Below are 11,896 nucleotides of genomic sequence, written 5' to 3'. Positions count from 1 at the left end.
TTCCACTTAAAAATATGCATAAAATTTAACATTACTAATGTTGACATGTTCTATCCTTATTTTGCTACTAAATTATTTTTTAAATTTTGCGCAAAACTTGACATTAAGAATGTCAAGTTCCACTAAAAAATATGCATAGAACTTGACATTACTAATATTGACATGTTCAGTGCTTATTTTGTTACTTAAATTTTAAAAAAAAAAAAAATTTGCGCAAAACTTGACATTAAGAATGTCAAGTTCCACTTAAAAATATGCATAGAACTTAACATTACAAATGTCAACAAGTTCTATATATACTTATTTTGCTACTTATATATTTTTTTTTCTAAATTTTGCAAAAGACTTGACTTTAAGAATGTCAAGTTCCACTTAAAAATATGCATAGAACTTGACATTACTAATGTCACCAAGTTCTATCCTTATTTTACTACTTAATTGTCCTTTTAAATTTTGCGCAAAACTTGACATTAAGAATGTCAAGTTTCACTTAAAAATATGCATAAAACTTGACATTACTAATATTGACAAGTTCTATCCTTATTTTGCTACTTAATTATTTTTTAAGATTTTGCTAAAAACTTGACATTAAGAATGTCAATTTCCACTTAAAACTATGCATATACCTAGACATTACTAATGTCGACAAGTTCTATGCTTATTTTTCTACTTATATCTTTTTTAAAATTTTGTGCAAAACTTAACATTAAGAATGTCAAGTTCCACTTAAAAACATGCATAGAACTTGAAATTACTAACGTTGACAATTTCTATACTTATTTTGTTACTTAAAATTTTTTAATATTTTGCACAAAACTTGATATTAGCAATATCAAGTTTCAATTAAAAATTATGCATAGAATTTGATATTGCTGATGCCAATTTTTGCACAAAATTTTTTAAAACTATTTAAGTAGCAAAATAAGCATAGAACTTGTAGATATTAGTAATGTCAAGTTCCATGCATATTTTTAAATGAAACTTGACATTCTTAATTTTGAGTTTTGCGCAAAATTTTTAAAAATTGAAGCAGCGAAATTATTATAGAGCTCGACATTGCTAATATCATTTCTACTTGGAACTTAACATCAGCAATATCGAATTTCAAAACAATGGTATTTTGCTACATTGTTTGAAAATGTGGCTACTTGGCTACATAATTTAAAAATTGAGGCTATTTAGCCACATTTGCCCACATATCAGTATAAGAATTATAAACCATATTTATCTCAAAAGTCAAAACACATACGCTAAGAATGTTTCATCCCTGAAACTAAACCATTCTCATAACCATTATAATTTTCTAATCATCATTTTCATCATATAGGTCAAAGCAGATTAGAACATAAAAAACAAAAACAAATGCAAATGCAATGAAGAAATAAAATTCAACCTAACTATAAGAATCCATCAAAAAAAGAAGGAAAAGAAAAAAAGAAATGTACGAGTCTTTATATATAGTATATCTTTGTGCCAGTGTAATTTTTGGTGCCAAGCTTTAATTATTTATATAAGTATATTTATCATAAGAAATAATTTAATTTGGGGTTAAAAGAGCTACCTGAGGGTATGCATGATTGGGCCTAACATATATAGGCTCAATGCTGTATAAGGGCAAGTAGAATTCGAGTTGGATCCTATCCTCTTGGCAACCCACATCACACTTTTTTTTTTTTCAATGGGTTAGTGATGCAAAAATATTCTTACAATCGTTATATTTAGTACAAAATATAGGTATTAGTTGTGGATCCATGTATATGTGAGATATCATGTAATCTTATCAAGTCGAGAAAACAGTTATCTCTCTCATTATTTTTTTTTTAAAAAAAAATTTATGGATGAACATTCAAACCAATTTGGAAAAAAAAATCCTTGAATTCACTACGTGGCATTTAATGAAAAATATTTAAATATACTTTTAATCACATAACCTATATATTGAGTCATGTTACTTATTAATAAATCGTTAATAATAAGTTAGAGGATAAGCTAGACTGAATGAAATAATACAAACTCTGTTTCTTATATAGGAAACAGAATGTACAAGTGCCATCTGTAAAACTCCTAACTAACTCCTATACAGTAAAACGATGTGTAGTCTAACTAACCATACATAAAACTACATGTAGTTTATCTCATGTACAAAACTAATATCTAATACAAAACTAATATCTAATAGAAAGTGTTGGAAATAAAGGAGAGATAATACCTGAATTTTCCTTGGAAATTATACAATTTGATATTACCAAAAAGAGGTGGCAGAGATGAGGCGTGGACCAAGTCACTGTCTTGAGACAAATCGTGCCGTCTACGGTATATCCGATGTAGTTTAGACAAATAGTTTCTGCACGTTGCCCCCAGGATACAACAGCCCAGCCACCTTTTGCTGATTATCCTTGCGAGCCTACACTGCTCGTAGGATATAAGCTCTCTATAGTACTTTATTTTCCCAGAAAAGTTTGTAAAAGATAGAATATTTTTGTGAGTTGTAAAAAGTAATAGATGGTAAGTGTTTAGGACAATAAAAACTATTTTTGAAAAATTTTCAGCTTTGTAATTCAAGAATAATGTGCCTCTACTACTTTATTTCTTTCCATATATATATATATATATATAGCCGGACCTTTAACTTTTCCTTAGCCAAAAAGTCAAAAAGATTTGATATCAATTAAATACTCATAAAGATATTGAAATTAATAATATAATCAATGGCTTTCTTAATATATATATATATATATATAACCGGTCAACAAAGCTTCTGTACGTTGAGAACAAAAAAAAAAAGAAACATGATCTATGTATTTAATATCTCATAAAGTGGCTGAAGGCTAAAAGCCAAAATGTGTAATACAATTTCAAATATGTATAAATATTGTCATTTGCTTTTTACTTTCCTTAAACTAAATAGTAAACACTTGTGTATATATGGTAACATAAAATAATTCAGCAATAACTATATATTTAAGTACTGAAATTCTTCCATATATGACGTTATTATGTCATATTTAAATAAGAACGTTTGAATACAAAAACGTTTAGAATGGAAAGTGTATATTTGTAATAGCCAAATATGCTGGCAATTATGGCATTAATATCACGTTAATATTTATAAATTTCCTAATTAAAACCATTGACAAAAACTATTCAAATTTTGAATTATATTTGAATTTCAAAATTTAGCAATCAACGTATCTGACATTAAGGGATAATTGATACACATAAATGAGTATTAAATAAATATAATATTTTTTATAAAAATATCCAACAGAAAGTGTCTAAATATCTCTCTTGCATACCTTCACTAGTAAGTTCCTCCTTCAACTTGGCATGATTATATTTCACCACCCAGTTATTTCACTGTCCTCGTCATCACAGAGATAATGGCCTTACTCAGGCTTTCCTTGGAAATCCACCCATTATCTTCTCTCTCCACCTCCACTGCAACTTTGAATTCTTCCACCATTAACCTGGCACCCACAATTTGCCACCAAGGATGGAACCATACTATTTGGAATCACTAAAGAGAGACTCCCACATGACCCATATGATACCACAATGGGTCACAGAACACCAATAGATGGGTGCCAATATAATGTTTGTGGCACCCATCCCCATACACCCATCCTCTCCCTTTAACTCTCTCTTCAAACCCCTCTGGAAAAGCTTCTTCAATTGTTGCGCAACCATTTGGAGTACTCAGAGCCACCAAAAATGGTTGCCCACATAACTCAAACCCCAAAAGTAGCTCCTGAAACTGGTCCTTTTGTAGTTTATTTTGACTCCCAAATGCACAATACACTACAGTACCTTGCTCGAAATTGCATAACCAATTAGTCCATTTCTCTGCTAGCTTTGTGGCCAGTGCTTCAGGCAGGACAGGTCCTGTTAGTAGCACAGGCTTAGCATAATGTTGCCTTAAGTAGTCACAGTATGGCCCTTCAAACTCATGATATGTCCTATAGGACAGGGCATCACTCTGAATCAAGCCATAGGTAATTTGAACATAAAGAGACATCTTTGTTCCAAGAGCCTTGGCAAATACTTTTAGTTGTGCAATCTCATTGTCCTTGGACTTTATTCGCACACACGAAGGAGGATAGCCAGGAGGCGATTGCATGAAGTCTTCTACAGTCATATCCTCTGGTTTCTCCTTAGTAGGAACCTTTAGTGCTTGCATTGCTGGGGTTACAATGGAATAACATATGGCCTTGGCCAATATGTTATTTTGGGACCCAATATTCCTTTTATGATGAATATATATATTTTTTAATAAATATATTTTAATAAACAAAGAGGGCTATGGAAATCTAGTTCATTGTTACTTTAGTCTTGAAGAGTTGAACATTCCAATTCCGAGTTCTAGTTCATTAAAAATGATATGGACATTTTTCTGTGTGGGCAATTTGGTAAAGTGATGTTTGGGTAATTCTGTATAATAAAGGGGTCAAAGTGTAATTTTGGAAGCTAAAGGGTAGTTTGTTAAATATGGGAGTTGGGTTTGGGCTTTCGGCTTGATGGGGTATTGGGTTAGGAAGTGTGGTGCTTGGGCTTATGTTTTGGAGTGGGTTGATTGAGTTTGGGTTTAAAACATGTGGGTTTGGGTTTATTGGAGGCGGGCTTCAGGTATTGGGTTAGTCTTTAGAGGTTGGGCTTGATAAATACTGAGAAACACACAAGTTGGGCTTTTACACGATCTAATGGATTGAGTTTGTCAATTTAGCTAGATTATAAGTTCAGTTTTTTTTTTTTTTTTTTTTTTTAATGCAAACTACTTCAATTAATTACCATATCTCCTAACCAAGTACAAGAGCCAGAAAGATTTTTAGCAAAATGGGCTAACCCATCAGCCACTCTGTTACCACACCGTGGCACAACAGAAAATTTATACTCCCCAAACCGTGATGCTAGAAGCAAAGAACCTGAAATCAAATTGCAGATACAAGAAGGAGGATTGATAGAACCTGTTAGGCGGTTAAAAGCCACCGTGGAGTCACCTTCAAAGATAGCAGCACTGACACCCTGTTCCGAAGCAAACCGCAGCGTCACCTCCATTGCTTTGGCTTCAGTTTCAAGAGGTCCCAACAAACCAGGAACCTTCATACACAATGCAGCACGAGCCACTCCAAGATGGTCCCTAACAACCACCCCAATTCCCACCGACCCCTGCCTTGCAAATACGGCACCATCCATGTTTATTTTAAGACAAGGAGGGTGAGGACCAGTCCAGCCAACATCAATCTGAGGTTCCTTCACCTGAATCTTATGATTTGCCACATGAAACTCCTCCAAATAATCCATAGTCCAAGATGGTTCCTTCACCCAATACAATTTTTTTTTTTTTTTAAAATTAGTCAATTTAAAGTCCAAAACTTTTTAAAATTAGCCAATTTAATCCCTAAAGCCAACTTAGTCTCTAAATAATTAGTTATTTTTTCTCAATTATTTTATTTTTAAGGACTAAGTTGGCTTTAAGGACCAAATTAGTTAGTTTTAAAAACTTAGACCTTATTGATATTAGCTCAAATCTCAGCTATGTTAATGAAATTTACAACCAAAAAAAAAAAAAAAAATTAGCTGTTCCTAAACAAAGATTGGACTGGGTTGGATCTTTATAGATTTTGCTTGATTATATATATTTTTTAATAAGGGAACAATTCTTGATTATATCAAATTATGTAGCTAACGTTCTTCATCTTTTTTTATTTATTTTTGGGTAAGTTGAAGCTAACGTTCATCCTACTAAATATGTGCTACCTAACAATCGTTCAAAATGTATACACTTTATAAAGCAAACGGCGCATAAATCACGACAAATATATTATGCCACAACTCATATTATATTTATATTATATCAAATGAAAGAGAAGTATAAATTATGTTATATAAAGTGTATATCTTGTCATAGAAATAATTGCATTTTTGACCTTTTGTATTTGGTGTGCATGCAACATACATAAAATGAAATTTATGTTTAATTAATTGAAGTGAATCAACAAAATTTTTAATATTGAATTTTGTTTTTTAGACGATGATTGTGTTTAATAAACAAAGACTAAGAACATGTGAATAAAAAACAATTAATTATGATTAACATGATTACACTATGAATGAATATTATTTTCATATAACGACTATATATTTTAAAGAGTGATTACGAAAGTGTTTACATACTCTAAAGGTACTCACAAATTAATTCAAAGTTTCTTTCCATGTGTGAGGAGTTGTGATTCAAAGCCATCAAACCTTAATATTATTGTTTATTTGTAAGATATCAATACGTTTTTTTTTTTTTTTTGATGAACAAGGAATACATTCATTTGTAAACAATGAGTACTATTAGTTGTTTAAAAAGGAATATATTTACCTTCCAAGAAAACTCAATCCAACTCAATTATTTGAGACAATTTCTAACAAATCTCTATCTTGGCTCAAATTCTACAGAACAAGAGTCACAAATGAGCTAAACTCTACAACAATTCTTCACATTGGCAAATTCGTAGGGCACCGAAGTTCATCAAATTCCTCTCTCCATGTACTTGTAAAGTTGTATAACAAGAAAAGTAAATGCATATAACCCATATACATCAGATTCATTGTAAATTTGTAATTAGTATAAAGGTAGCCATTAATGATTTTCTACCATCAATCTAGGCAGCTAAGCTGAATCACATTAAATTTGGATTTCTCTTTCTCTCTAACTCACACTACCTCTACTAACAAAGACAATATCAATTTCCAAACTAAGAACATTTGCATAGGAAAAAGAGGAGGAGAGGACATTTCCTTTGAATCATAAACGTGAAATTTCAAAATTAAAACCCAACGTACGTGGTTAAATTATTTTCTAAAAAAGAAAAAAAAAAAAAAACTTTTCTCAATCCTTTACAATTAATGCTTTATGGATCAAAAACTTTCTCCAAAAGAAAAATGTCACCAGAAGGCCAACTTTGTTGTACTTGTACAGTGAATTTTAATTTATAGTTATAGCAAGTGTACTGATTTGTTGTATGTTGAACTAATTCTTTATTTTATTTTATTTTTTTCTGTTTTATGTTAAGAGGAATTGCAGCATGCATTCATTTTCGGAATTACTAATTCAGTACTATTCTTTCATATATAATCCGTACAATGAATCTAGTATTACAGAAGAATTTATAAATTTTTATGTGTTGTGTGAATCTTGTGATCAATTTACAATTGTGATGAACTTATGTGAAGGTGGTCTTATATGAATCACAACTTGTTAAACTTCAATCTCAGAGAGAGAGAGAGAGAGAGATTGCTAGCTGATATAAATTATACATAATTAACCATAGTGTATGGCATAAGGTTTTTTGTTTTCTTAAAGTCATATATAAACAGAGATTTCATTTGAAAAGGTCAAAGGTGCACTTTTCTTCTTGCATCTCTATCAAATTCCAACGAAATCCCATGGATAAAAAAAAAACAAAACAAAAAACAAAAAACAAAAAACAAAAAACAAAAAACAAAAAAAACGAAAACAAAAACTTGGCACAAAGTGGGGGAGCCAAGATTGGATGTCAGGGGGGGCAAAATTTATAGGCGACAAATACATACACATGCATATGACTACTTGAGACCAATCTAAATTTTATTGAAAAAAAATTTATGTGATTTAAATGATATTTTAATGCAAAGAAAAAATATAATATTTGTTATATTGTGTTGATCTGATATAATTTTTAATTGTTAGACTGACTTTAATTACAACTCATATTAATTATGATATTTTTGTTAATATAGACTAATAAATAATTAAATTGTAATATTTCTAAAACTATATTTTAAAATATACTAGTACTAGTATTATTCCCGTGTGATGCACAGCTTGATGCAGTTTCATATGTGAGATCATTTTTTTTTTAAAATAATTAAAAACTAAATTATTGATAAGAACAAATAAGTTGTTTCTATCAATTGAAACTCAGATGCATGTTGCGTATTTTGTTAAAATATATATTGTTATTTTATCTAAAATGTATGTTGAGTGTTTTGTTAAAACACTTATTGTTACTTTATCCGAAGAAATTGATAAGAACAAATAAGTTGTCCCTATCAACTGAAACTTAGATGCTCGTTGCATGTTTTATTAAAACACTTATTATTATTTAATCTAAAGAAATTGATAAGAACAAATATGTTGTTGTCTCTATTTAAAAAATGTTTTTATCCAAAATATTATTGTAATTTTGTGAAACCACTTAGCTTAACAACTGCTACTAAATATAACTTTTATTATAAAAATATTTATTATTATTTTATTCAAAATGCATGTTGATTATTAAATGGTGCAATAATAGAGACAGAAAGTTTCACAACAAGTTTATGGTAATATATTGGGATTGATCATCTAACATCACTTTTATCTTGTCTTACCAGCCACCACTATAATCATATACGGTATTTCAATCCCTCAACGGCTAAAAATAAAAAAAAAAATTATAAATTGTGTGACTAGTGAGTCGTGGCTATACTTAACGATAGATGTCTCAAAAAAAAAAAAAAAAGTGGGAACGACTACCAAGGCACAATTACCGCATAATGCAAATGTTGTTTAGAGCAACCGCATCAGCTAATGCAAACGTTTCGTCTGTGTTGCACAAAAAAACTACTTTTTTTTTCCTATTTTATACACCAATTTTTGTAAAACACCTACATCAGTCTATTTATTCTATGTATCTATTTAATAAAATATTCATTCTTTTATAATTTTTTATTATTTCCTCATTCATTACCTCTCTCTCTCACATACCCAACACTTCTGAAAAATACTAAAATATTCAATGCACGAGCTACAATAATCGTGCATATATGCACGGTTACTATAGCACTTGTGCATTTATACACAATTTTACGTCCACTGATGTGAGTATCTTTTTGCTTAAAATGTGTAAAATTGACTACTTTTTGTATTTTGCAAAATTATGTATGATTTGATGCGGTTGCTCTTATATCATTAAAATAATACTAGGGATATATAATTTTTCAAAACTTTGTTTACTACAATCTATGTGACCCAATTGTGATGGGTCTATGTTTACTACAGTCTATGTGACCCATTGATGTAGGTTTGTTTTGCTCAAAATGTGTAAAATTGACTACTTTTTGTATTTTACAAAATTATGTATGATATGATGTGGTTGCTCTTATATCATTAAAATAATACTAGGAATATATAATTTTTCAGAACTTTGTTTACTACCGTCTATGTGACCCAATTGTGATGGTGCATAATAATAATAATAATAATTAATAATGAGCATATGAGAAAGTGATATTAATCATATTATTTCATTATAATTTTATGTAAAAAAAGTTGTAATCTTAATTAATATTGCTCATTTTGTATATTTCATTAATTTTGAGTCAATTCTACTCTACTCTACTTTATTTTTCTATCCCTTAATTCAAACGGACCATAAAAGATGATAAACTTGCAAAGACTAGCATTGATTTAGACCATTTCAAACACTAAACCGAATAACTAAAGAAGCACCAGGAAAAAAATAAAATAATAATAACTAAAGAAGAAAGAAATTTTTTTTTTTTTTTTTTTTTTGCTTTTTAAACAAGAAAAATAAGTTGGTATTTTTATTTTAAAATTATTGATAACTAAAATTTTATTTTATTTTAAAATAAAATAAAATATTTTTAATATTTTTTAATTCTGCCGTTTGCCACGTCAGCAATATCTGTTTATGATGTAACGGCAGGGACCAAATGGGAACCGTTTTTCAGGATAGGGACTAAAAGCGGTAAAAATAAAATGTAGGGACTAAAATAGAATTCGCCTAAAAATGTAAGGACTAAAATGTGCTTTTCGCCTAATATTTAATATATATTAAATATTAATTATGCACCGACATTTTTTGCAGACATTAAATAATCAAATATTATTTATACACCAACTCCTTTTCGAACAGTATACGCTAACATTAAATAATTAATTTTAGCGTACATTGAGTATTAATCAATACTTTATTTTTCTTACTCCACTTGTGGACAGTAAGAAAAATAAAATTAAGAATACAAATAAAAAATCATAAGCACATGGGCTCTAGTGGTATTCATAGTTTTAAAAATTGGTACGGTCAACAAATCGGAATAGAAAGTGATTCTCAATTTTATACTCGGATCGAAATAAAATCAGTGGTGAAATCGATAACATCATAAATAATTAATTAATAATTATAAAATATAAATAAATAAATATTTTTATAACTAATATTTTAACTAAAAAAATTAAATTAAATAACAGTAAAAGACAACTAAACTTAAGCCCACTACAAAAAGTAGTATTTTAGTTGTTCTTTCATTTTCCTAAGTAACAGAGAGTCACTGCCCACTTGATATTTCTTTCTCAGCACATATCCGACCTTTACACGTTGATACTCCACCCACCACATATTTTGAAGTCTTACATCCCCAGCTTGTTTAATTAAAGGCTCTGTATTTCTAGTTTCTGCTTTCACTTTTTTTCTAATTTTTCATCTCTTTGCCTTCAATACTCTCTCTATCCCTCTCGTCAATATATGTACATCAGTGTATGTGCAAGTCTGCAAGAGCCGCAAGCAAAGCTCTTAAATTGAAGCTGACAGATTGTTCCTGCGTCTCTTTGGTTTGGACTTCCTTGGTTCTTCCTCAACTGTGTCAACTCATAAATAGTAAATCTGATGTTTTTGGTGTCAACGTGAGCGTCTTAGACTTCACAGCTTTAGACTTAACAGTATATTCATAGTCAAAATCTCTCTTCTTAAATCTGAAACAAAATCTCTATCTTTTTTATTTTTTTGTCAAAAACACAGTGGCTGAAGGGTTACTGCACAAAGCAGCTTAAAACCGGTTTAATCACACCGGTTTTCGGTTTTTCCGTTAAATCGACGATTTAAGTAAAGCCAGACCAAATTGAGGTCTGGTTTTTGGTTGAACCGGTCAAATCGACTGATCCGGTTCAGTTTTTAATTACCCTCCCCTCCCCTCGATTCTTTCTAACATCATTTCCATTGGAACCGTGGTATATGGAATTGCAACACATGGTCTTTATTTTATTTTATACTTAAAAGTGATATTTCTTTAGTCCACTTTTTAAATTTAGCTATACGACTTTACTTAACTAAAAATAGACTTTCACCCATGGAAAACTAAATTCAAGTGTGCTAATTATACTTTGCTTGGCGGAAACATTCACGGGGAGTTGAAGAAAGTCAGACATGGAAGTAATTCATCATCATCACCATGTCTTTTTGTATGTGCTGCTTTTTGTAGTCTATTTTTTCTCTTGCACTGAAAGTCTTAGTCGGAGAGATTTTCCAACTGGTTTCATTTTTGGAGGGGCCTCAAGTGCTTACCAGGTACATATGTCACTGAACTAACACTAATATTTACATGGTTTCTACACTAATTCCCTATGTTCTTATACTCATTATGTTTGGGGTTCTCTTAATTTCAATTGGAAGTATGAAGGAGCTGCATTTCAACATGGAAAAGGACCTAGCATATGGGACACTTTCACTAGAGAACATCCAGGTCTCTCTCTCTCTCTCTCACACACACCCACTTTTAGTGAATAAGTAATTCTATTTATTGAAGCAAAGCTTAAGGATCCTATCCAGATAAGCAACCCAAATGAAAGTGATAAGACTAGATCAGATTGAAGTTAGCAGGATTACTCCTATCTCATTTGTAACTGAATGAATTGTGATTATCTAAAACTCTTCTCATCTGTATCTAATGTGTAACTACTGAGTCTATAAATTAAAGTAAAGACCACACGTCAATTGGTGTGGAGCGCAACATTATTCAAATTATACTTGTTTTGTAACTATTCAATCAAGAGAATATACAAATCTAGTAACAAAACCAAAACAAGCAGCAA

General features: G+C 30.3%; 1 protein-coding gene and 1 long non-coding RNA gene across 2 annotated transcripts; one reads left to right on the top strand and one right to left on the bottom strand.

The window, feature by feature from the left end:
* Positions 1-3,349: 3,349 nt before the first annotated feature.
* On the bottom strand, positions 3,350-4,177 carry LOC112003397 (UDP-glycosyltransferase 79B6). The gene is made up of 2 exons (XM_065768502.1): positions 3,552-4,177; positions 3,350-3,467 (listed from the first exon to the last, which is right to left on the bottom strand). Exons 1-2 carry the CDS (start codon positions 4,175-4,177, stop codon positions 3,350-3,352), a joined length of 744 nt encoding a protein of 247 aa, XP_065624574.1.
* A 6,176-nt stretch (positions 4,178-10,353) lies between these two features.
* On the top strand, positions 10,354-11,547 carry LOC136065381 (uncharacterized). The gene is made up of 2 exons (XR_010627010.1): positions 10,354-11,372; positions 11,478-11,547. It is a non-coding gene; the product is annotated as an uncharacterized LOC136065381 (long non-coding RNA).
* Positions 11,548-11,896: the final 349 nt, after the last annotated feature.

Source organism: Quercus suber, unplaced genomic scaffold (assembly GCF_002906115.3).
Source record: "Quercus suber isolate HL8 unplaced genomic scaffold, Cork oak 2.0 scaffold_951, whole genome shotgun sequence".
Classification (NCBI taxonomy): Eukaryota; Viridiplantae; Streptophyta; class Magnoliopsida; order Fagales; family Fagaceae; genus Quercus; species Quercus suber.
This window is presented reverse-complemented; position numbering and strand designations above follow the sequence as displayed.